This window comes from Stylophora pistillata, chromosome 13, assembly GCF_964205215.1.
Source record: "Stylophora pistillata chromosome 13, jaStyPist1.2, whole genome shotgun sequence".
Classification (NCBI taxonomy): Eukaryota; Metazoa; Cnidaria; class Anthozoa; order Scleractinia; family Pocilloporidae; genus Stylophora; species Stylophora pistillata.
In genome coordinates, this window is record NC_142531.1 from 14,889,225 (window position 1) to 14,915,643 (window position 26,419).

At 38.5% G+C, this 26,419-nt stretch overlaps 2 protein-coding genes across 2 annotated transcripts; one reads left to right on the forward strand and one right to left on the reverse strand.

Annotated features, from left to right (window-relative positions):
- The first annotated feature begins 2,852 nt into the window (after positions 1-2,852).
- Positions 2,853-13,610, forward strand: LOC111321813 (uncharacterized). The gene is made up of 3 exons (XM_022924785.2): positions 2,853-4,179; positions 8,883-9,180; positions 11,676-13,610. The coding sequence occupies exons 1-3, from the start codon at positions 3,403-3,405 to the stop codon at positions 11,807-11,809; spliced, it is 1,209 nt and encodes a 402-aa protein (XP_022780520.1). The 5' UTR covers positions 2,853-3,402; the 3' UTR covers positions 11,810-13,610.
- LOC111321814 (uncharacterized) lies at positions 13,541-25,264 on the reverse strand. The gene is made up of 14 exons (XM_022924786.2): positions 25,111-25,264; positions 24,792-24,869; positions 22,894-22,989; positions 22,560-22,575; positions 21,998-22,091; positions 21,648-21,717; positions 19,966-20,110; positions 19,830-19,858; positions 18,880-18,968; positions 18,725-18,788; positions 18,398-18,456; positions 17,231-17,288; positions 16,058-16,179; positions 13,541-14,772 (listed from the first exon to the last, which is right to left on the reverse strand). The coding sequence occupies exons 1-14, from the start codon at positions 25,233-25,235 to the stop codon at positions 14,741-14,743; spliced, it is 1,077 nt and encodes a 358-aa protein (XP_022780521.2). The 5' UTR covers positions 25,236-25,264; the 3' UTR covers positions 13,541-14,740.
- Positions 25,265-26,419: the final 1,155 nt, after the last annotated feature.

A 26,419-nucleotide genomic window follows, 5' to 3' on the forward strand; every position in this document is an offset into this window, starting at 1 on the left:
ACTAAACAATTCATTTGATATGAAACTGATACCATTTATTTTGACGTTCAAAGATTAAATGTTCAAAATTTTTAATAGATTTCTTTTAGGCATGTTAAAAAATAAAGGATTTATGTTCATAATCCTTTTAGAAAGTAGTTCATTTGAACACATGTAGAAGGAGATAATTGAAATGTTTTTTCGGTTTGTAAGCTTCGCAGATCTCTAAAAAATCTGATCGGACGTTTTTTGAAGATCGCTTTCATTTTTTTTTTTTCTTTTTTTCTCTCTCTTTTGGTATTTTATCTTACTAGTCAAGGATCAGTCCAGGATTAGGAAAAGAAAAATTTTAGACGGTAAATCTACTATTTAGCATGATTTATTTCGTTATGTTGCTATAGGCTTAATCGGGGTGTTTTGTTTTTGGCTACAGAATTGTTTAAAGAAATTAATCGTAACATTCAAAACAGTCAAGGATCAGTCCAGGATTAGGAAAAGAAAAATTTTACACGGTAAATCTACTATTTAGCATGATTTATTTCGTCATGTTGCTATAGGCTTAGTCGGGGTGTTTTGTTTTTGGCTACAGAATTGTTCAAAGAAATTAATCGTAACGTTCAAAAATAATTCGAACGAACTTATGCAGTATCGGTTACTTTGAAGATGACTAAATTTTGAATTCCTAATGAAGCAATGTGAAAACTGTATGTTAATTTCGGACAAAAAAAATGTGTTAACACTAAAATGATCCTTTTTACTATCATTAGCTTGTATTGATCGTTGGGCGTCAATAAAAGTTGAACTGAAATGTTTCGATCAAGCCAAGTAGTTTTTTTTTCAAATTCGTTGTCGCAAGAAATGTGTATTAACAATAGGAGTCTTGGTAAACCTTATCGGCTGTTTTCCTGTTGAACATTCACCCAAGATAACGATTTTCTTTTATAGGAATCTGAAAATAATCGTAAATGTGTTTGCGAAATCCCTACCCCGGTGACTTTAAATGTTAAAAATTCGACCGACTTCACAAGCTTATACACTGGTGGATTCACTTTTATTAGGAGTCAGAAAGTGTTTTTTTCTTCCGGTGGTTTTTATCAGCGAGAAAACTTTTAAGGTTCCTATAAACACAAGTGGAACTGCGAGCATGTTTCATTTTTTCCCTTTTCTTTTGTTTCTTTTTTGTTTTTTTTAGCTTCTTTACGAAAATACCGGTTTAGTGTTGGAGTTATTCTCAGTTTCGTAATTTTTACTACGCGCTGTATATGTATTTTAGCGTATTGTAGCAGCTGCCGGTTTATTTATCTTTCTTGCTCCCCAAAGGCTGAAATACGAAAATCCAGTATTGAAATTGGATTATTGTTTCCATGTTGATTAGTGTTTCTATTGTGTTCATGAAATTTTTTCACCCTTTTTTATGTTTTCATTTTCATGGGCCAAAAAGGTTGAATTTTGTGTTTTCAGTCGAAAGAAATGGTAAAACAGATCGCCCTTAATAAAATGTATGTTCTGTAATTTTTGTTTAGTTTAGGTTTGTAAATGGTTTTCATTAAACATCAGAAATCAACAAGCGTTGCAGATTTTTTCAGAATATTTTGGATTCTGATTTGGCCAGTGTTTTTTCTTGTCTGTTAACGAAGTAACGAAGTTTAATAGCGGCCGATTTGCAAGTAGAGGAGTTTGTAGACAAAGCAATGTTATCTGGGGACTCTACAGATACAGAGTTCTGATCGTTACTACTGATTGCGATCTGTTTATTCGGATGTTTCTTCACCATTAAACTTTAATGACTAAAACTGAATTTACAGCTAAAAAGTTTGTTCCCTATTGAAGTGAGGTATCTTAGTCACAGGATATTTGCTCAGTAAAGTAATCTCGATTAAAAAAAAAATGTCTAAGAATTAGCTAAAAAACGTGCAACTAAAATAATTGGAAACGAAAAACTCCACCTGGTTCTGTCTTTCTGGAGGTAATTTGTGCCTGTTTGCGGAGGTGCTTTTGTGCCAATTGTTTGCCAAAAGAAATAGTTTGGGAAAAATTTACCCCTCTGTCAACTTGTAATCTCCACTATACGTCGGTGATGTTTATGTTTTGAAAAGCAATTTTCAACTATAGTGCAATGGTACATACCGCGATGATCGAAAAAGTTAAGCAATTTCGCGATATAATGTCGTTCATAATTTTTTTACGCCGCCCACTCACACTCTAAAAATCCATTATTTTTCCATATTAACACTATACCTACGAAGCAGAAGGTTCGCCTTACCTCGTCAGAGAAAAAAAATACGGGTACCTGAAATGTCAACTGCGTTTTTATTTCGCTTCGATATTAGGAAAAGATCGTGAATAAATACTTGATGCTTTTGGAGTTACGCTGGGGAAGATTCAAGGTGTTTTCAGTTCTGACACAAAACGAGAAAGGCTATTCCTCAGTATCCTGTTGCAGCTGCATGAGTCACCTACCAATAAAAAAAAATCCCACTTCTTCTGTCGCTTTGAGAAAGTACAAACATAACTTGTAATCGAGAACAAAAAATTTGCATGATAATGCTTTATCAATACCAAATAGTGCTCATGTTCGAAACAATACACCTTTTGGGGTTGAAGTAATATTCTGGTGTTCATTCTCCTCCTCGTCTTTTATCCGTGGTTTGTGTTCTCGCGAAAGTGTTTCAAATTGAATTGCGGTTACCTCTGAAGGGAGTTCGTGATGCACTTAATGACGTGCCCTTGTGAGGCTGTTTTGACTTTCGACCAAAGTGTTTTAGCTGTTATATCTAGAAACATCTTTTAAACTTTATTCTGGTTTTTATTTTTTTAAATGTATTTTTCTCTGATGGAATCAAGTCTTGCGTTACCTTCTCGATTAATTTAAAACATAGGATAAAAAAAAAAACGGTCTCGGCGTCACGGTGTAATACTGCAATAGTTCTCCAGCTTTTATTTAAAATTATTATCAGGCCAACTGTGATTGCCTTAGTTCTGTTGTTAAAAGATTGAGTGTTGTTGAAATTCTGACGCATGAAACAATGCTCATGTTAATATGACTTCGCGTGGGATTGAGACACGTCAGTCAATGTTAGTGAAAGCGTGCGCATTACCAATAAATTCTGTGAATCTGGGTAACAGCCTTAGAATAGCTATCACCAAACACTTCAGTCGGATGAGCTATTCCAAACAAAATGCCGAGACGAATGAATTCTTCTTGAAGTCGCGTGAAGTGTTATTAGTATTCATCTCTTCGCGCGCGTTCGTCATGGCGGGGCGGACCAGTTTTGATTTACAACGGAAATTCTTGGCGCCAGGAAAGTTCATTGTCGATGAGTAAAAGACCAGCAAGAAAATAGGATCTGTCGAAGCGGTCACTGGCTGTGATATCAAGCCGGATAAACAAGGGTTTTCCTTAATAAGTGCTCTTTAAAGAAAATGTCAAAGAGCGGCGGCAACGTAACATGGAAAGACCAGCTTGTTGGATCGATCGTGGTGATCTTGTTCGCCTTTACTCTCGTCTTGAATTTTCTAGCCCTTCATTACACCTATGTCAAAGTTCGCAAGCCCTCCCTGAAGAAAATCCCGCATCTTTTCGTTGGCGCGCTGTCATTAGCTGGACTGGGCATTGCCTGTTTTCAATATGTTCCATTTATAACGACGCGGTTTAATGGCGAGTGGTCGCGAGAAGATGGCGTTTGTCACTTTGTCGCGTTTGGTGTTCTGTTTTTCGGGACGCTAACAATCTCTTTGGTAGTGATGATGAGTTTGGAGCGATTAGGCGCCATAGTCTTCCCTTTCTACTACAAGGAGAGTGTCACATTTCAGAGATGCGTAGTCCTCTTGGCCATCGTTGTGGTGTACTCCTTCATCCTTGCCATTCTTCCGCAGGCGCTCAATAAAGTTGAGCTCAACGTGTCCACCGGCGTTTGCAGTTACGCCGTCGAGTCGCACAACGTGGATACGGGCATCGTTGTGTATGTCATGTCCATACATTACGTCTTGTCTGTGATAGTAATGGTTCTTTCTAACATTACCGTAGTATACACCCTGCATGTTCTAGAAAGAAATTCACTTTCAGATGTCTATGATCAAGACAACAAACCCGAGAAAGGAACTCGCGCTAAAGGCTCTGGTACCTCTGCCTGTGTTAGCTTCGCCAAAATGGTTACTCTCATGGCAGTGTGTTACTCAATTTGTTGGACAACAATATTGGTAAGTATTGCCTATGTTTTAATGATCATTTTTTAGACGAGCATCTCCGCTCCCCGACGAATTGAAGTTTAATTTAAGTGGGTCTCTTCGGCAAGTAGAACATTGAGAAGCGTGGTCTTTTGGGGATCTTAACGATGTTTATTTGCTTATGTTATCACAAAATCCGTCTCGACAATGTTATTGTAACCTTTTCCCGCGCGATCAAGCCACGCTGGATTGTTTCACCAAGGAATTGTTTCGTTAACTTGGAGTAAACGCAAGTTGTTTTAGTCTTTTCTTTTTTTCGCTTCTAAATTCAAGCTGCTTCGCTCCAAGTGGCCGGAAATTTAAATTTGGAATCAGGAAAAAAATAAGCCATTTTCGCTCGAGATTTCGCCAAGTCGCCTAGTGTTCGCTGTTTATTTAGGCGATGATATGTAGAATTTTAGTTATTTTAGGGCTTTTGGAGAGAAATGAGTAAAAAGGACTAAGGATCTATTAAAGAAATTGGGATATTTCTTTAAATAAGGTCATCTTCCCAAGACACGAGACAAAAGATGCCATAATACTGGAACTTATGTAGACTCATTTAAATAAACCACTACAATTTTCGCGAAGATTATGGATGAAGCCGTACGCAGCGGTTTTCGGAAGAAAAGCGATTTTATATTTATTTACATTTTTTACCGCAGTTTTATAAACAACTCGCAGCGCCTCGAACCTAGAACGCGCGAGTTTGTTTCAGTTTTTATTCGTGTTTTATTTTATTTATTCTTCCTTAGACCTCTGAGATGAGTGGTAATTAAATCGAACGTTTTGAGTTCAGTGAAAATTGTCTGCATTTTTTTTGGAGACAATCACAAAGATTTCCGCGACCAGATGTAAGCGAAATGCGTGGCCAAAATAAAACACATTGCAAGATGTTCAGAAAGCATCGGAGCACTTGTGAAACAAAAGCGAGTGAGCTGAATGAATGAGTTTGTTTCCTTTGAAGCCAATCCGCAAGGTACCGAGATAAAACAACAAACTGTATAATGATTTCCGCGCGGACTCGCTTATCTTGAGCAAAGTAATCGTCTTGAGATGCTTCGAGCGCAACGGAGTAATGGGCAATGGAAGCTTCATCATTAAAATTTCCGAATAGCGGCGTCCTTCAATCTCTTGGAATTGTTTTACCTTAGGCCTTCCTTTAGAAAGTTCGACTTAAGTTACTAACAGGGAAACAAAAAAGAAAATGGAACGATGGAGAAGGAGAAGAAGGAAAATAAAAAAACAAATATATAATAATATTAACAAAAAACTAAGAACTGCTTTGCGGCTGGTCAAATTACTCAGATTCATATCATAAAAATAAGGATTTCGTTGAAGGGGTTATCTTAGGGAAGAGATCTTGGCGGACAAAGCTGAATTATTAAATTGATTATATCTTTTTTTTTTCCTTTCCTTGTTTTTTTTTCGTCTCTCGTTTCTTCGGATCGACGCTGTACCTGATGACTACAGTGGCAGCAAAAACCCACATATGGAGAGAATCAATTTGTCTATGTAGCATTACTCTGTAATGAAGTGAATCAACTTAATAGCAAAGTCTTTTCATTTTGCGCAAATGTTATTTTAATGTCGAACTCCTTAAGAAGCCGCTTATTCTGGTCGTGAGAAGTTGTTATCCTCTACAGGCAGTCATTCGTAAAAGTACCCACTCATTTCGCTTTTCATGGCAAAATATTTACGAAGTTTCTGACCATGTGGAAAACTCATCGAAACGACTAATGCACTAATATGATTTAATTTTTCTAGTGACTGAAAAACGCTTTGAACGTTGATAATTTGCATCTGATCTGAATTTTTATTGGAATAGGTTTTAAATGAATTGAAAAAAAAAGCGACTTTTCCAGTTTGTAGTTTTTAAGAATGCAAAGCGTTTATTCTACTCTTTGTTAAAAAAAGATATTTTTCTGGAGTTAGTTTCTGTGATCGATTTTGATCTTTGTCGAATGAGGTTTTAAAATATAGCGGTGATACTAACCGAGTAATTGCAAGTCGTTCGTAAATGCTAATGAATATTTTATAGTTTTGCTTCAGCTCCCGCAATCTGCTTTGAATAATGATGGAACCACAGTTGTAAGTGAGGGTGATGCATGACCCACTCAACCATTCAAATCATACCGAATAGCTTTTTCTCCCTCAGTCACTCAGAAGTTTTGATTTGTTTTCCATGTAGGTTGTTTTTTAAATAATTAATTAAAATTAATTGTCCGTGGTCTGGAATAACAAGATGGTTTTTAAATTTGGTGAATGCGGCGACAGTGAAAGTAAAGTGTGATCATCGCATACTATTTAGTATCTGGAAGAGAATGGAAAATGTATTTGGTTTTTCGCATTCCCTTTTCATGGTCAAGTTAAAATTTAAGGGACATAAAAACGTGCCTAGTAACACAAGTGAGGCAATATCCCAATTTTTCGCGATCTCGTCTTCTTCATTGGTCATTTCCGCCAACTCCCTCACAGCATAATTGCTGTCTAGTGAAAAAGGCCCGTAAAATGAATACCCTTGCCAATTTTTTGGCTCTAAATTTTTGAACGCTATGTTTTGAAATGTTTCTCAAGCCTTTTTCTTCAGTTCCTTTTATGCACCATCTGCTCCTATAACCTTGGTGTGGTATTTGAAAATTGAAAGGGGAGTATCTATGTTTTGCCGACTGCCACCCATAAACACTTATTGACTGAAAGGGAAATTACATTCGAAAGAGCACCATGATTTTATAGGTGAGTTTGTTGTTGTTAGTCGACAAATGCGCCTGACAGAAATTTGATTAACAGCAATATAAATAAAATAAAGCCAGAAAAGGGCGTGAGAAAGCATTCAGAAGCTTTATTATTTTAAATATTTATTGATTTTTTTCTCTTTAACAGCAAACTGTACGTAGGAAATGTCATAAAAGATTTAGGTTTCCGCTTGATGAGATTCGTCTGATGTAATATTCTTTGTTAAAGAGTAACAATGAAATGACCAGTTGTGGTTCTGTAAAGTAAACTAGCGTCTAATTGCATTCTACGCAAGTCGGTCAAATCTCCGTGACGAAGGAGTACGATGTGGTCATGTTATCATGTGAAGGGGATGTGATATTAGTTTGTCATCATTCGTTATTAAATACGATGACGTAAAATGGAAGTTCTTTTTCTCAGTCACGGTTAAAAGGTTAAAGACAATTTACCACATTCGTGCCTTTCCCAAATTATTTCAGTGACTGAGTGCTTCCTTTTGCGTAAAAGAAAGGATGTTAGCGTAGTGCACCACATGCGTGCAAAGGGCGATAGCCAAAGGGCGTCGAACCGACAGCCCTTTGTCTAGTGTTCGGATGTTCTACCTTGTCGCCTTTCCGTTTGCCTATCAGAAGAAGCTCGGCAATTTTCTCATTATCGACGTTCAGCTGAAAGAAAGAAATAAAACACGACTGACTTTATTTGCGTCGCGGAACACGTTTCTGAATACTTCCTGTCCGGAAAATAGGCTCAGTAACTGCGTATGGTAACGTGGCTCCTGGAGGATCTCTCTAACAACGGTCGAATGCTAGCCTTGTCTGTTCGTGCCAGTGTCTTCAGTAAATTCTGCTATTAGCTTCCACGTTTAAATCAGTAACGCCAACATTAGATCCAATTAGTTTCTCAGTACGAGTATTTATTGTTCAACGAAGTATGAGAATTGCTCAAAGTCATAGCTGCCTTTCGAAAGGCTTTCCACATGAGTTTTATCATCACTAACCTTGAGAAACGCTAACGCTTCGTATAAAAGGGAGACTGAAATGCAGCCTCGGGCTTTTCATTACAGTAGCCCTGCAGTGAGCGTGTTTCTCTCTCTCTCTCTAAGTGAAACATCCCTTTCTGTTTTACATGTTTTGGGTTTAAAGCTACACGGGGTACCGACGGAGTAGTTCGCAGTTTAAAAACCTACCGATACACGAGTTCTATGGACGCAAGGTTCGAGATGCCCTCGAAATAATTTAGCCCTTAGCCCTCTCTTGTCAATTCTAAGACCTACAATTACAAAGGAAGCCACCGTCTATTACTTTCCCATCTTAAAATCGCGTTTATCGTTGTTTTTTTTAGTCATTCCACATCAAGCACTCCATTTAACACCCGCATATACGCTACCTTGTAATGCGGGGACTATGGTACCTTTATATCAGTCAGTGTTTCTCAGGTACATATTTCTGTTTATTTCTGAAAGAGACTTCAGACTTTAGATTTAGTTTCACTTTCCCATGGCCATTTTTGGCGGTTGGCATTCAATTTCTCTACTCTTCATCACGGGAAAAGTGTAAATCAGTCATTTTAAGTTGATAAATTGTCACAAATAAGAAAAACGCAGTCTCTCTCAAACTTAACATTGTTTTTCACTTGCTATTCCTCTTTTATCATTTTTTTGTTTCGGTTTCTGTTAGTTATGTTATATGTTGCCTTTAACAGGGAAAAAATTGGTGTTTACAAATGAAGCTTCTTTAGATATCTGTTGTTCCCTTGTTTCTTGATTAAAAACGAGAAAAGGCGCAAGAATTTTTGTTGGGTCATTTTTTCCGGGATATGCTACAACCATGGAATTTTACTCCACTGAGATAATTTCGTGGGTATTTTGTTTCCAGCCGATCTCACCCTTAAATTTTATGGGAAAAAATTGGGAATAGTTTTCACCGATATCAAATTGTTTACATTTTCTCGTTGCTTTTCAGATGCGCATTGTAATTCTGTACGCTTACAACTGGCATAACATGTATTTTGATCAAGTGGTTCTTGTCCTGACCACACTGGATCCTTTGATAAATCACTGTGTCTGCTTGTGGACCATGAGGAAATACCGCGATGGGTATGCTTCGTCGCTGGGCAAGGTTTTTTCTTGTTTAAAGCCCTCAGAGGAAGGCATGTTCCGCTCCGCCATCACTCGAATCAGCTCCATATCGAGGCGCTCATTCAGTCGGTCATCTTCCTCTGCTAGGTCTTCATCTATGCGAACTTCAAGGAGGAAATCTTGTAAGTTTCGATAAATTTTGACTGTAAACGTAGACAATTTTAAGGTGAAGACAGCTGTGCCCTTTGTTATATATGAAAGGGATTCGTGGTAACTCTGAAACGTTTTATGCTTAACACAATGCTTTTAATCCTCAATTTTGTACCCGTGCCATGGAAACTTTTATGCTGTTGAAGTCAACGAGCCGAAAAAACTGATAAATCGAGTAAGACTACGAAGCTAAAGAAGGAAATAAACCTTGAAACTCGGTTTGGTGTAAGTTGTCAGAGACTGAAAAGGTGGAGAAGATTTAATTGCGCTCAAAAGAAAATCGGGAAGTTCCAACCGTGATATCTGATTTGGTTGTTACAATTTCCTGTTACCTTGGCATTTGGCTGAATGCGTGGGTCAAAATCTTACCAAGGAACAAATTTAACGAAGGAAATTCGTTCAGGGCTGACTGTGGGTGACAAATATGACATTATTAACGGCAATCGATGAATGATAGTTAATTTATAGGTCGGTCTGTTTCTGTTCAGTTAGAAAATGAAATTTCTTCCGGGAAAAAGTCCTTTGGATTGGTTCAATAGACTTTCCTTGCTTAAGGGGAATAAGAGTAAAGTCGACTTTCATCTTTATGCTCCAGGTGTTGATTTACCTTGCACTTGGCAACAACAAAAGCACTTAGCACAAACTGCTGTAAAAAATTCAACCCCTGACAGTTTAATGCGATCTCTCATACCCCACGCCTACGCCAGTTTATATTTTTAGCTTTAATTTCTCGGTCTCTGGCGATATCCTGTATAAAAATAGTTCTGTCACAAGAGGAACAGTTTTATACAAGTTACAGAATGAGGATTACGCTTGCCTAGTATCTCATTGTTCCAGAATGTTAAGTTTTGCGGCGTCCAAGAATTCCCCGCTGTAAAAAATGTTGTCGCGTGATGAACATTAAAAGCCAAAAGTTATCTCCAACAAGCGAATATTAACGACACACCTCCGCATTACGTGTTAAAAGATATAGATTTGCAAGGAGATGTCCGTTTCAGTTTATGACTTTCTGATGCATTCTTCTGTCTATAAATATATTTAACTGATTGCAGTTTAAGAGAGCAAGTCATAACCTGGTGTGAATTATCTGCTGCCTCGTATAAAATGATCCCCTGCTAACGCTTGGTTTCTTCTAATGATCCCCTATAGCGACAGTGAGACTTAGTTTTTGCGGATAAAACCAAGCTTTACTCTCCTAGACAAGAAATTAGCTTCATAGAATATATGTTGCATAATCTATAATCTCGTTCCAAACCTAACAAGAGTGTCATCACTGACTGAGGTGTTAGAGGGAGGACATTTTCTTTGCCATAAATTTTCTTTTTATAATTGTTTCGCGTGCTTCTGTTATCTTAGTTTTTTTTTTTTTTTTTTTTTCGGTACTGTATGTAATTACAATATTCACCTGTCGACGTCAGTGATGATCAATTGACGAGGTTGTAGCGTGCTGGGAGTGATTTATTGCCGAACCATTGACGAGCTGCAGGAAAAGCTCATCAAAATTTTACTCAAGTTTTGTTCCAGAAGTTATCGTCTACATCGATATCCCGCAACGATCAGTCAGAGAAACGTGATTAAATTCTTTATGTGTTATGATTGAAAGGTTTGTTGCATCACAAACCTTCAAAAGCAGGATATTCAGTTAGGAAAGCTCACCGCATAACCAAATAGCTACGAATTAGTATTCAATTCAAATTCAGAAATAGACCTTTCGTCAATTCAGTGCAAAACTAGTCAACACTTACAAAAAGCAAATTTCAGAAAACTTTTGAAGATAAAACTGCCCGCGAATATAAGATAAAAAGGAGGAAGGCAAAGGTATCTATAAATTGAGTCTTTCGATAGCTTCAAAGACAAAGCTATACAAATGATAAAATTTGAGTCGGAGACCTTTCGAAAAGGAGTACGATAGAAATGAAAATATTGTTTATATTAGTAATGCTATACATAAAAAACCATGCGCGTCTGATTGGCTGAAAACGAGTGGATTTTTATGCAACACGAGTGTAAAGCTGTAACACGAGTGCAAATTACAAATAACGCGCGCGCTGTCAAAGATTCGCCTGTCTTGACTTTCTGTGATGCTTTTTTCATGAAAATTATTTACAAGCAACAACATAATTTCTCCTCCAATTTGGTGTAAATAATTGCACTTGCCTTATGGGCTCTTGCAATTTTGTTGTCTTTGAAAAACTTTACTGGTGCTTATTACCACCAAATTACACTCGAAGTCTTGTTACTACCTATACTAACACAAAGAATAGTACGGGACATGGATGGCCATGGATAGAGAAAATGAAAAAAGGGCAGCAATAGACGAAATTAAAGCTATTTTTGTGGAAAGACAGCCCGCGATGCTGCTCATTCAAAATTTAAAAGAAAGAACATCTTAGGTCACCGCGTCTCTTAATTTTAGTTTTTATTTTTAATCTAACCAGATAACTTTTGATTTTTTTTTCTTTTGTAGCCGCTGCACATACGTATAAACAAGTAGCCCAAAATAACGCGGGTGTTCCAGCACCTATAGAAGCTCAAGTCTATGCTGAAATTCAGTCCGATCCTAAGGAGCTTGTGGAACAAGGACACTCAGACGACCCTTAACGACGGGCCCATCATGCTAGAGGTGCAAAAAAAAAAAAAATAGATGTGGCCTTCATACAAAAAGAGGGGATGCTTCTCACCCCTTCCCCCTGAAAATGGCGCGTTCTTTTGGAACGAGAATCGTGATGAGGCGTGTCACAAATATACGAGGATTCATTTCTCAGATACAGTGATAATCCCGATACAACTACCATGACGATCTCGTTACGATTATAGTTGTTCAGTATTTCTAAAATGGAATGTAGGATATAACCCTTCGTTAAATGCCATAGTACCCTTGGCCTCTTGCATGCTAGCCCTGCATTGATCTGATTCAAAGTGCGAATCGAATCCTCTCTTTTCTTTGTATTTCAGCTACAAGAATTGTGTAGACCATTTGCGCAGATTACTTACCTTTTTCAATATGAATTTCACATTGTGGATTGCGAACATCTGAAAAACTCAGTGTTCAGCAGATCAGTGTCCAGCCCAATCCAAAGCCGCGTTCAGTAAAATATTCTTTACTCTAGATATCCTTTGGGAGACGAAAGAGCACCTCGCAATAGAGCTTAGTATAGGAAATAGTTCATGGAAGTGAAAACAGTGGAAGTAATAGAATTAAGAGCAATCAATTTAGTGTTGAAAACACACCCTCTTAAATAATATGACGGGATTCGTCGCCCTAGACCCAGTGGAAAGTAATCCTTGCGGTCTTGCGGCATTCCTGAAACTTTTTCTCTGTCTCAAGAAAAACCTTTCTTGGAAGTTTTTACTCCAATGGAATCGCAAAATATTTCTTGAGGAATTCGAAACTAAGAATACTGAAATATGTTCTTGAATATAATATGTAATGTTTGGAAGGTAATGTCTTTTTGATATGCACTAAATCTTTCATTAACCAACTTCTCAGCCTTGGGGGCTGAGCACTGACCTCGAACTAATTTAGCCAACTTTTATATTATGAACCAGCATGGCTTTGTGCCACTCTGCGAGTCCGACGCAAGGCTGAAATTATTCTGTTCTCCCGGTAGCGACAATTTGTCACCAATTCTCTGAAAACGGTTGTCAAGTAAAGAAATCTTGGTTCTGTGCTGTCGCAAACCTTCAAAACTGCAATAAGCAGAACAAAACTCACAGTACATGTAAAAGAAGAAGCACTACATCCAAGTCACAGGGGGGGGGGGGGGGGTGTCAATGTATTTGTTTATTCTGCGATTCCCTCATTTGGCTGCCAGCCTCTTTACTTGCTTAGCTACGACGGTTTATACAATCGCAGAGGAGCGCCAAAGACCAAAAATAATAGACAGTTAGTTCCCACTTGAAACCGAAAGTCACGCTTACAAATCTTCGTACTGTGGACCTCTTAGTACCGAAGTGGGTGAATCCATTTTAGAGCGTTTTTCGATTGTGTCGTAAAACAAAAACCAAATTAATACAACGACCTAGAGCAAATGAGAACTCAAGGGAAAAGCAAGCAAACTGTCCAACGCGTTGGAAAAGTGGGTGACCAAATCGTGACTGATTTTAGTTTTGTATCCGGTTGGGGTTGAGAGAGAGTGGTGACACTCAATTGGAAATTTCTCTTTGAGGACATTCCTTTCTCCGCATCACAAAGTTAAGAGAACGATGTAACCCTCTAAAACGGCCGAAAATCGACCGTGGGGGACTTCAGGAAAAGTAATGGGGGCTTAAAGAATACTGTATGAGGCAGTTCAAGACTGCGATTAAATAAAGCACCTCACGTAGTCATGATTGAGTAACTAAGACTAACAGTATTTATTTTCAAATTAATAGAAAAAATAAAAAGGACATTCTTAAAATGCGTGTGCAATATGCTTGAAATAACATTTCGCATCCAAACCAAGTGGCATCTAAAATTTGTGGCAAACCTTCGCAGCGATTGTGCGGCACGGCTGGGAATAGAAGCCCAGTTTTGAAAGTATATACATTAGACAAAACGAGTTGTGGTCGGTATCAACTCTTTAAACTCTTAAGAGTGACCAGCCTTTAATTTCTCCTTTACAGTAATACGTCTGAATCATGAAAATGAAGGAAAATAATCCCCAACCTCGATTGTTAAACGAATTCTCCTTGATAGTACCAAAGGAAATGTATAGAAAATAGTATGGAGAGCATGGATACTGATCTTAGGGTGCGAAAGGGTTAACACCCAGCAGACAAAAACGCTTAGGAGAGCTGCGAAAGGACATAACTCCATTGATGAATGATTTTTACGGCGAGACGCACGTTCTTAGCGTGTGCCATAAGCACAGGAAAGTTTAGCAATGGTGCTTTCTAACACGAGTGCGTTCGGGCGACTTGGAAGCGAAAGCCATCGAAAATGAAATTGCCAAGGAGGTGGCTGTGAAAAGCGGAGTAGAGAGGAGCTAGTTGGCAACGAACCTCTGTCTAAATACATGGAAAGCTTGCCTGACTGGAAGCTTGTTCTTTCTCAGAGATTGTTGTCAGCGGTCAGCCAAGATGGCGGCCAGCTTTTTAGCTCCGTTCCCTGCACACATTTTGATATTTTGACTAGTCAAAAAACACATTATACGGCTTAAACTCCACTATAACAAACAGCGAGCCTATTCCAACTGCACTGGAAGCGATTCATAACCAAAATAGGCTCGTGAGGACGTCAAGCACATAGTTGAGTTCAGCAGTGACCAAGAGATTCTTTTCTTTTCTCTCCGAGAAATATAATCTACAAATTTTACTCTCTACTAATAAATACAATTAGATGCCATTTGTCTAATACTGTAGTTAGCATAGACACCGATTTCCATAGATAAAAAACACACTCGAAGGAAAACAAGTCTGTTCACGTTGGGTTGTTTGCATCCCAATTTATGACTTGTCAGAAAACTTTAAATTTAGAATATTCTTCACAATAGAAGCGTTACACTGATTAGCGACTTCTAGTCGATGACAATGGTTGACTCTGACACGACGTTATCTGTCGAGTGTTGCATTCCTAAAAGAACCTGAAAATGAAGTATGTACGTCGCTTAATCATCAGTGAAACTGTTTGACGAAGAATCAATACGTTTTCATTTTTACGTCCAACCCCTTAATCCTTTAACCCCTGGGAGTGATTAGTATCAAATTTCTCCCTACAATATCACTGCTGGATCAAACACTGGCGTTATGAGAATAAACAGAATGATCACCAACTTAACACTCCCCCAGTCAGTAGTATAGGAAATGTGTAAAGAACAGTACATGTATGTAGAGACTGGGATTACCCAAACTGAGGCTAGGGACGAAAGGTTTTGTGGTTCGTAACTTCCATACTCAATCTTTCTTTTCCTTTGAAAATGGTATTCGAAAAAGGCCCATCATTTCTAAAAAAAAAAGTGGTACTAATAAGAAATTAAGGTCGCCCTAAAACGTATGTATTGCTTCTTTGCAAGTTTGCAGAAAACTGAATCTTGGTATGATGATTATTATAACCTAATGAAGATAAAAAAAAGGGTCACCGAACTCGTTTTTGACTAACAGACACAAAAAACACTAAAATTATGTGTATTCCAATTGTAAAAGGTTGAAGTGTTTCTTTGGTATCCAAAATCGCCAGAAAAATTATCACATTGACTCCGTTTCCAAAAAAGCTAGAAAAAAACATCTAGAAGCTACGATGCATAAAATGATTTAAATTCAAAAGTAGCGTGACTATTATAAGTCACATTAATTATATCGACGAGCAGCAAGTCTCAACCACAAGAGCCAGTAAGAGAAGAAAAGGTTAGATCTACTTTTGGTTTGTTTTGAATTTATTCAAGAGGAACACAGCTTCCGCTTTGAACGGAATATGTGTAAGATATCGATACATTCGCGAGTACCCTTCACCTGGTTTCGGAGCATAGATTACGAAGTCCGTCGCGCGGGTCGAAAAAGATCAGCGAGAGAGTGAGGCAAAAGAAAGGTAAATACTTGGGACCACAGACTAAGCCACTGAGTTTGATCTATTTTTCGTTTGCTTCACTCCCATGGTTCTGCGCAGCGCGCTAACATCGTGATCAATTTTTTTTTTTTTTCGCTGAGTTTTTTGACTCGGACTTTGCTCAAAAAGAGGAACTGCTCGTAGTCTATTCGTTGCAAGGATATAACGGTTTTTGTTAACAGGTTTGAGCGTTGAAATGTAACTACAAGAATAGCCAGTGCAATGACTTTGTCCTTGTAAGTAAAAAGTCGCATCGCCGTCCGTCTAAACAGAAAAAGTAAAAGACTCAAGAGACAAAAGTAAAATAAAAGATCTCAAACACATACCGACTCCCGGATGCTCGTTGCGTTTTCCAGGCAATGTATAAGTAAGTCCCGTAGTACTGTTATATAACACCACCCTGTCGCTGTCATAACTGGCCGCATACAGTGTGCGAAGATCTGCAAAACTGTTCGAAACGAAACACTTCGATTCAACGGAAGGGCAACGGCGAGTGAAGTATGAGAGTAAAACAGAGCGAGTGCGATCACATCAGTTATTAATTGCCAAGGTTATTTGAGGTGGGATAAATAACAGAGACCAAAAAAACAACCAAAACAGCAGAACGAGACGAACTTAACTTGTTCAAGCTAATAAACGTAACGAGTAAGTCAGTTAAAGATGAACAAGAGCTTTGATTATAACGTCGGTAACAATAGAAGTTGAAGAAAACAAATTACAAGAAATACGATGAAATAATCGAGAAAAAAAAACCAGTGACGATGATACAATCACGTATGATGCACGATCCTCGCAGTAGAGAGCGCTATTTATGCAATAGCGAAAATCAGACCTGAAAAAAATCAGGCCTGTACGGGATTCGAACCACTGACCTCTGCGATACTAGTGCAGCGCTCTACCAATTGAGCTAACAGGTCTGATTTTCAGATCTAACTTTTCAGGTCTGATTTTCGCTATTGCATAAATAGCGCTCTCTACTGCGAGGATCGTGCATCATACGTATCTATAACCGCAGTTCAAAATATATGAACTTCATATATTCATCGTATCTGATTTATCTTCACGGGTTTATTACGAATCAACCTAACAGCCTGCTCCCAGTTGGCTTGTTAGCTCAATTGGTAGAGCGCTGCACTAGTATCGCAGAGGTCAGTGGTTCGAATCCCGTACAGGCCTGATTTTTTTCAGGTCTTATTTTCGCTATTGCATAAATAGCGCTCTCTACTGCGAGGATCGTGCATCATACGTATCTATAACCGCAGTTCAAAAATATATGAACTTCATATATTCATCGTATATGATACAATCAACAACAAATAATAACAAAGTGAACGGGGAGTGGTGGTAATTACGAAAATGCTCAACCTAACAAGAATTGTATCCGTTGCTGATTTGAGAATGAATTTAGCGGTTCACAATCTCTCTTATGGTTATTGTAACTTTGGGACCAACACAGATTGGATGAACATGAATTATACTCTCAATGTATAAGAGGTTACCTGACACTGGACGGTCCTTCAAGGCCACCACCAGCAGCATAAACATCAATAAAATTACCTGAAACAAGCGTCAAAGTACACTGTTTAGGGCTTGATCACCTAAATTCTTTCTGTGAAGTTCTCGTTAAGGTAAAGGGATTGAAACAAGACCGTTTCCGGTTGAGTCTGTGGCATAATTTTTCCTCAGTCTTCCGTGGAAATGCATATGGTTGGAAGGGACTCGTACTGACTGCAGATAGTCCTGACCTTAAAATATACAATTGTACTGAATAATTCACGGCCTTAAAAACAATCTGCTCCTCCAGACCATACAAACTTTTGTTATCTATAGATCAAAAATAGCCTCCATTTGGCGCGAAAGTATTTGTCCGCAGACATTATCTGTTCCAGGATGCGAGCCATTTTCCGAGAGCGAAGCGCGAGGAAAAGTGTGTGCCTCGAGGAACAGATAATGTTCGAGGACAAATATGCGAGTATATTTTCGCACCAAATGGTGGCTATTGTGTTTATTATCCTTCAATCATTTTGCCAAGCGCGGGGAAAATTTAACGAACAGCTTGCTGTTTGCCAGTGCTGCCTGAGATGTCTACTTTTCAGTGTTCTCTCGTACGACTATGGACAAACACGCAAATCCCCTCTTCCGTAACAATAGCTAAACGCCCCTTCATCCTGAATTGAATTTGAAACGAATGCTTTTATCGTTGTGGGCGTAGGGTTTGAAAATTTAGGAATATTACTTGGGTTATATAGAACAATTATTGATCAATGTGGAGGTGTATAACTGTTTTAGATACACCACACAGATACCAAAAAATTGGTTTATTTCTTTGAATAAAGCGAAAGACTCTTGACGTACGGTTTTGTCTCTTCGGATGCTCGAAGCTGAATAGTACTGCAATGAACGTTGAAAAAACACGAAACAGCCATTTTGAAATTTAGCGCTCCTCCTATAATTACATGTACCTCGTGCACGGTGATTATAGCGAGATATGACACAATCCTCGACCAATCGGAGCGAGCACATCTCTATTAATCGCCTCACTAGCCTCGGATATTCGCCAGTTTTAGCTGGGACATATTTGATAACGTGATGCGTTGAGACCAATCGCGCGCGAGATAATAAAACATATGAGGAATTACAATACAAGATAGTTATAACATCAGTACCTGTTTGTCCATCAAATTGAAGGATACTGTTTGAAAGATAGCTTGTCACATAAACGTTGCTGCAGTTTAAAAAGCGAAGGAAACCACATTTACTTCATTAATAGTTCTACAGATAATCGTCCATTCAAAAAAGAACCTTCGAAATCTAGCTTAGAGGAGGGGTGATTTGTCATACATGGTCAGATGCGATTCGGGAGGGGGACATGTGAAGAAAATGGGGAAAGAGAATACGCTATTGGAGAGAGGCAAAGATAGACAAAGGGAATGTTGGAAAAGACGGGAGAAGAAAAAATAAAAGGGTGGCAAGGATATGGGGATCAGACCTACCCATCAGATCCAACAGTCAAACCAACTGGTTTTTCCACTCTAGCAAACACACCAAGCTGTTCACCTGCAACACAATATCAAGCATCAATCAATGTTCTTCTCAAAACGACACAACACAACAATAGAGGCTGGTTAATAGTAAATAATTAGTTCACCTGAAGAAGAATTGAATTTCAACACACTGTCACTGTAATGACTGCAGATAAGAAGAGTGCCATCCTCTAAGAATGCAACATCTTCAGGCCTGGAAATCAAACACAACTGCAGATAAGAAGAGTGCCATCCTCTAAGAATGCAACATCTTCAGGTCTGGAAATCAAACACAACTGCAGATAAGAAGAGTGCCATCCTCTAAGAATGCAACATCTTCAGGCCTGGAAATCAAACACAACTGCAGATAAGAAGAGTGCCATCCTCTAAGAATGCAACATCTTCAGGCCTGGAAATCAAACACAACTGCAGATAAGAAGAGTGCCATCCTCTAAGAATGCAACATCTTCAGGCCTGGAAATCAAACACAACTGCAGATAAGAAGAGTGCCATCCTCTAAGAATGCAACATCTTCAGGCCTGGAAATCAAACACAACTGCAGATAAGAAGAGTGCCATCCTCTAAGAATGCAACATCTTCAGGCCTGGAAATCAAACACAACTGCAGATAAGAAGAGTGCCATCCTCTAAGAATGCAACATCTTCAGGCCTGGAAATCAAACACAACTGTCAACTACCTTGTCAGCTGACACGAGAGCTACTGTCTCACGAGTGCACATGATCCTGGCACCAGCCACATACAGATCACTTGTCTACCAAATATATTTAGCGACCAAGGATAAAGGTGAGAAGTTTGGAATGAGATTTAGCTGCACTTTACCAAACTAAAGTTGTTCTTCTCTTATCAAAATTAATATATTGATAACTATACACAGTCAAGAACTTTTCTGTTCTTTTCACTTTAGAATTGTACACTCAGATGGTAAAGGCTGTGACTTTTCCAGTCAGTCAGTGACAGAAAAAAGGAAATTAAATAAGAGAGAGCCCTGGTTTTGTTAATGACCTTAAATTACTGTAAGCTTTCTGTTGCCAACATACCCTATTGCCATTCTTACCCCTTAAGCCCATGGCTTTTATCAGCAACCTGTAAATAATAAAAATATGGCCAATTCTTAAAATAATTTACGATTAAGTGACAGGAAAAGGCATTTGAAACCTGTTCCTTTTATCAAATGAAGAAAAAAGACTTACCACACCCAAGAAATTTCCATCAGGTAGAGAGAATTTAACAACTCTATCGTTAAGAAAGCTTGCAACATAAATGGTGTTGTTAGGGCCTATAGCCATCCCTTCTGGACAGTCTAGGTAAGTCTCATTTCCAAAGGCACCTACAAAGCTACAAAAGCCACCAAAGTTCAGGGAAAGTCACCAGAGTATACAATTTGTCTTTTTGTATTGCAGTCTTACATAAAACCATGGGAAAAGGTGATTGAGCTTGTGGGTTCAAGGCTGCATGTGTTCTAAGGAAAATTGAATGGAGCCCAGTGCTCTGAAACTGTGAATTCTAGGGTGCCCAGCATATGCTTTTTATGAAAAAAAACTAAAATTCCTGAGGTGCCCAAGAGCAAAAGTAAGGCACCAGGGGCCACTGGGCACTGCTAGACTACAGCCTTGGGGTTTAAAAGTAGTTCATAGAGCAGGTGGTGTGTTATGAGACAGCTCATGCATCAAGACAGAGTATGCATAAACAATACATACAAAAAGTGAGCATGTATGTATGTAGTTCTAGTATTTATTTTATTTATCTTATTTTAATAGTTGTATTAATTATTACTGTGTTATTTTATTGCGAAGCGCATTTGAACATTGTATGGAATTTACGCTATACAAGTTATTATTATTATTCAGATACAATGAATATATGAAATTCATATATTTTGAGTAGATAGCACTATTTATGCAATAGCGAAAATCAGACCTGAAAAAAATGAGGCCTGTACGGGATTTGAACCACTGACCTCTGCGACACCAGTGCAGCGCTCCACCAATTGAGCTAACAAGCCAACTGGGAGCAGGCTGTTAAGTTGATTCGTAATAAACCCGTGAAAGTGATAAATGAGATACAATGAAAATATGAAGTTCATATATTTTGAACTGCGGTATTAGGTACATATGATGCACGATCCGCGCAGTAGATAGCGCTATTTATGCAATAGCAAAAATCAGACCTGAAAAAAATCAGGCCTGTACAGGATTCGAACCACTGACCTCTGCGATACTAGTGCAGCACTCTACCAATTGAGCTAACAAGCCAACTGGGTGCAGGCCAGTTGGCTTGTTAGTAATACTGCTTGTTACTAATACCGGCTTGTTAATAATACCGCAGTTCAAATTATATGAACTTCATATATTCATTGTATCTCATTTATCACTTTCACGGGTTTATTACGAATCAACTTAACAGCCTGCTCCCAGTTGGCTTGTTAGCTCAATTGGTAGAGCGCTGCACTAGTATCGCAGAGGTCAGTGGTTCGAATCCCGTACAAGCCTGATTTTTTTCAGGTCTGATTTTCGCTATTGCATAAATAGCGATATCTACTGTGAGGATCATGCATCATACGTATTATTATTATTATTATTATTATTATAATAATTATTATTATTATTATTATGTCATCTATTATGGAAGACTATGAGTAGTCCCTACTTTTTGGTGTAGTCTGTTGTGCAAAAAAAAAAAAAAAAAGGGAAAAAATTAGAGTGATGTTGATATGCCACAGAAGCTCCATAAGTGAGGCTCTCAAAAAAGCAGGGTCCCTTCTCTTGATGTGCAAGTGTTTAATGCTCTGGGGTAAGCATCAACATGATTCCAAGATGTTTTCATGCAGTCACATTTCCTCTATTATTTAGGTAGATTGTGTACAATCAATTACCTTCTTGTAGTTAAATCATACTTGTGAATCTGATCTGTTGTGAAACTTGCAACATACAAGTACGTGTCATCTAAAAAGAGATGTAAGTTAAATTATAAAACGATTATCAATAAATATACCAGGTCTGCCCCGACCTACATGTATATAAGAAGCATTCAGTATACCCACCCTAATGATGAAGATAATGCATTTACTCATGATCAATCAGAATGACTAATGTCATATCTCGAGGTAAAAATCATAACTGAATCGTAAAGCAGAATGAAGGACAGTTCGACAGATTTTAGCGGGTAGCTCCAACTGTTACATCTCAATAGTTCTTATGATAAAAACTTTGACCAGCTTTTTACCAGCAACCATTCCCCATGGACCATCAAGTCCATGACCTTGAGTAAAAGTGACAGCAGGGCTTCCTATCTGTCTAGTGTCTGCCACATACAAAACCTGTCATTGAACAAGCAAGAAAAGACCAAAAACATCAACTATAACATCAAGCTATGTACAAGCTACTAGTTTGAAATTTTGGATAAGCAATAGCTTTCCATCCTTTCAATGGCAAGAAATGAATTGCCATCCACCTTGACAGGATACAAGTCTATAATCCCACATCAAACCCTTAAACCCTCTGCACTGTCACATCAGTATGCATATTCTCCATACTGTTCTCCATCCATTTTCTAAGGTGCTGACAAGAAGAATTTCTTTAACAATCAACAGCTGGCTTCTTTCAAAAGTCATGAACCTTTTTTCTCCTGAAATTAATGTATGATTTAGGGGTGATATTTGAGTTGAAATTCTGTGGGGTTAGGTGACCCAGTCAACAAATTTTGAAGATGTTATGTTTAATATAATAATACATTTTATGAATCACATGTGGAAATGAGGAAACGGAGGAGATCAAGAGTTGCTCACCTGGTCAAGTAAAAAGCTGATCATGAATTCAGACAAGGAATAAAGTAAAAAATAAGCAAAGTTAATCTCCATCTCATGTTGTTATCAAATTTCACAATGCATAAAGAGTCAGTAGACTTTAAATCACCCAATTTACAGTTACTTAGGGCAAGCTACATGGGAAGAGGAGAGAATGCTAGAATGGTCAATGCATGACATCTTATGTGTTTAAATTAAGACTGCACATATGTAAAATGCAAACATGCAGTTATAACATCTTGATTTTCATAGATCACTTCTAGTAAAATAAAAGCCCTTTGCAAGCAAGTTACAATTACCCTGATAATATTTTTACCTTGATATATACAAAGTGTGTTGTGGTGTTGCCAAAATGTATGATGGCTTGTGTACTTTGTCAAGTTCTTTAATTACTTGGGAAGTTTGTCCTTGCCTGAAAAAAAAAAAGTTTACTTTTAACCATGATGGACAACATAGAACTGAAGCTTAGGCTGGAGTTAATTCCCAGTTTCCCTTCCAAGAAATGACAAAGATTATCAATAGGATGCTACTCCATTACAAGGTTATCCACGGCAATTCATCAGGCTTCCCAAACAATTGGCTGGTACCAAGTTTTATTATCCAACTCTGCTCAGTAGAGTACAAATAACACCCAAAACGAGTACAACTATCTCAGTTTTTGTACTCCAGAGAATCAGTTAGACAGGTTTCCTCGCATTGCACAAGTGACAAATTGGATTGAAGTTAGGAAAAAAATGGTGGACAATTCTGTCACACACTCCCCATAAATGAATATCATCAAAATTCGCCCACACAGATACAACAATTTGGCCTGATGGATAATAAATCTCTTACTAGACATTTTGTTGTGTCACATCGCTTAATCTTTTTAGTTGTTGTTTGTATTTTGGCTCACCCTACAGGCGAGTCAAAATGCCGCACAACATGTAAAATACTCAGTGATGCTACACAACAAAACTTCTAATAAGATATACATACTCCTGGGTGGAGAGATTAAAGAACTCGACACAATGACCCAGCCATGTCTCATACCACTTAACCAACAGTAATGCACACTAGCTATTACACCATTGCGTCTCCCCCTTAGCTTAAAAAGGATTCACTTATTTGAAAATGTGATAAAGGGTTTTTTTCTGCATGTAATTTGGTGATTGCGGTGTTGTTACTGATGATAATTGAGGAGGGTGAATAGGCTAACGGATCGACGGATTCTGAGAATTATTTTGCCCGGATTTCGGATTTAGAGCAAAATTTTAACGGATTTGCGGATTCTGAAATTGCAACGGTTGCGATTTTGTCAATTTTTTAGGTCCGGATTTTGGATTTTGCTTGTGAGGAATTTCAGATTGTGGATCTGAACGATCGTCAGAAATGCGTTGTTTTCTGAGTATGTGTATTTTTTTGTCACGGACGAGACTCTCTGCAAGTCACGCATCAGGGAAACAGTAACGCACTGGGACGTCTGATGTGTTCGCGCCCTTATCCCCCGGGGGGGACTCCCATATTAAACAAGCGGGGATGCTCGTCGTCTCACTTAGGAGAGTAAATTTTGGATCTTGGTCTCGCTTAGGGCGTTCCAGGCAAAGCGCCAGTATTTTAAGCCACCAAGGTCTCGTTTAGGGTTCCGCGAAGAAATACGGAATTACGCGAAGAGAAACAGAAGTAAAATTTTCTTTTTAACTTGTTTTGTTTACCGTATTACCTCAACATTAACAAGTTTTCTATTTTACCAAGTGCCAAAGAGACAATGCATGAACATGAGCGGTCTCTTTTAGGGGTCAAAATTTGCTTGAGCCACGCCCAGATGGTCTCCTTTAGGGGTTAAATTTAAAATTTCCGACGAGCATACACGTTTGTTTCATATGGGAATCCCCCCGGGCCTTATCCGTGACACTATACCCCACCGATTGCAATTCGCTCGATGGGAAAGCCATTGCCGAGCTAACACACAACAGCTCAAGGTGTGTTTTCACCTTTTTACGAGGCAAGTAGCGAACGGATTCGGATTTAACAATTTTTTTTAACGGACTGACGGATTTGGTCATCAAATCGTAGCGGATCGGCGGATTTGCATACCCCTATTCATCCCCCTCATAATTGATGATAGTTGAGAATTTCAAATACAAGCTGTTGGAATTTATATAAATATATGAAATGAAAGAAATCCTCATTAACACAAATTGGGAATCGCTTTTTAAGCGACTTCCAACTTACCATAAATAATGAGCAACTTGAAATGATGGATTAATGAAAGTGTCTGGAAGGGGAACTTGTTGGGGTCCCACAAAGCAACTGTTAAAAGAAATAGAAATTAAATGAACAGTTTATAAAATTCTGGATTGCACTTTTATCATCACTCTCTGGGAATTTTTTAGAATTTTTATTCATCTTTTTTTTTATTTTTGTTCTATTTATTTAACGGCTTATGGAGCGGTATCGATAAGTTCAAAAACAGATCTTACTTTTATTTTTTTTACTTCTGTTAAGTTTTGTATCGCTGTATAGTAAGCTATCTTTACATCTACAAACTTACCAGTTTGAAAGAAGCCACATCCAAAATTTAAAGATAAATAATCGATAAATGAACTGAGATGTTTTGGCCGCCATCTTGAATATAAAATTCAATGGACTGAAATGTGTGAGGTCTGGATACGACATTAGAACCCAGACTAACAATGGAGCACTGGAGCAGAGGAGCTCCTCTTCCCTCTTCATCGGCCGAGGTTAAAACATCCTCGAGACCCAGGGGCTGTGAGTCGATTTCAAGTTAGGGCAGAAGAACCCCTGGGGACATCGTCTTACAAGACTAGTTCCAAACGGTCGCAGTCGTTCTGGCATCTGATTCTGATTGGTGCCAGAAAATCTTTGTGTTTTTCTGCCCAGTCAGAGTGAAGTGTGTTAACTACTCGGTTCTGTAAAAATAAAGTTCTTTATTCGCGCACACACTAATCCAAGTAATAAAAATGTAGAGCCAAAATTCACGTGTTTTATACCTGCTAGCATTTTGCATATATTACGGTCACACTACAATGTACACTAATTATCAACGATTCTATTTTGATAAAACGTAAATGGCGGCGTCAATTGCTGATTATGCAAAATCTCCCCTCTAATAAAAAAAACTTAGGCCTTAACTGAAAACATCGAAACTAATTAAATTGTCTCCGTCTTTTAGGTCTTTTAATCACACTTCTTAGTCGTTCACTGCTACTATTATCGTCACGCTTAATACTATCGGCAGGAACGGGAGTAGTCTCTTGTGCTGGACGAATGAAGCGACGATTCCTCACTAACTGGGCTCCCTTAGTAGTTTCGACACGGTACGATCTCGGTTGAGACGCTACTGGCGTTTTGGTAATGGTTGCTGGAGTCCACTGGTTATATTGGGGGTGAACCTGTACGTACACTCTCTGATTTTGTGGCAATGAAGGTAGATCCCTTACAGTTTTGTTGTAGTGTTCGCACACTTTGTTCTTGTCTTTCACCTTTGCTCTCGGACAACCTGGTAATGAGGATTCTGGATAGGGGATTTGGTTGGAAGTGATGCTCTGTATTTTCGTCCATTCAATAGCTCTGCAGGTGATGGTATGCTGGTAGTAAGGGGTGTGGCTCTATAAACCAACATAGCTAAGTTTGGATCATGTCCTGCGGCTGCACATTTTTTCATGCACTGCTTGACCGTCTGCACCATACGTTCGATAAAACCATTACTCTGTGGGTAACGAGGGCTAGACGTGATGTAGTCTAAGCGGTATTGGTTTGCAAAGGCTGCAAATTCCTTCGACGAGAACGGGGGACCGTTGTCTGTCATAACGGTTTGAGGTACTCCATACTCGCTAAAC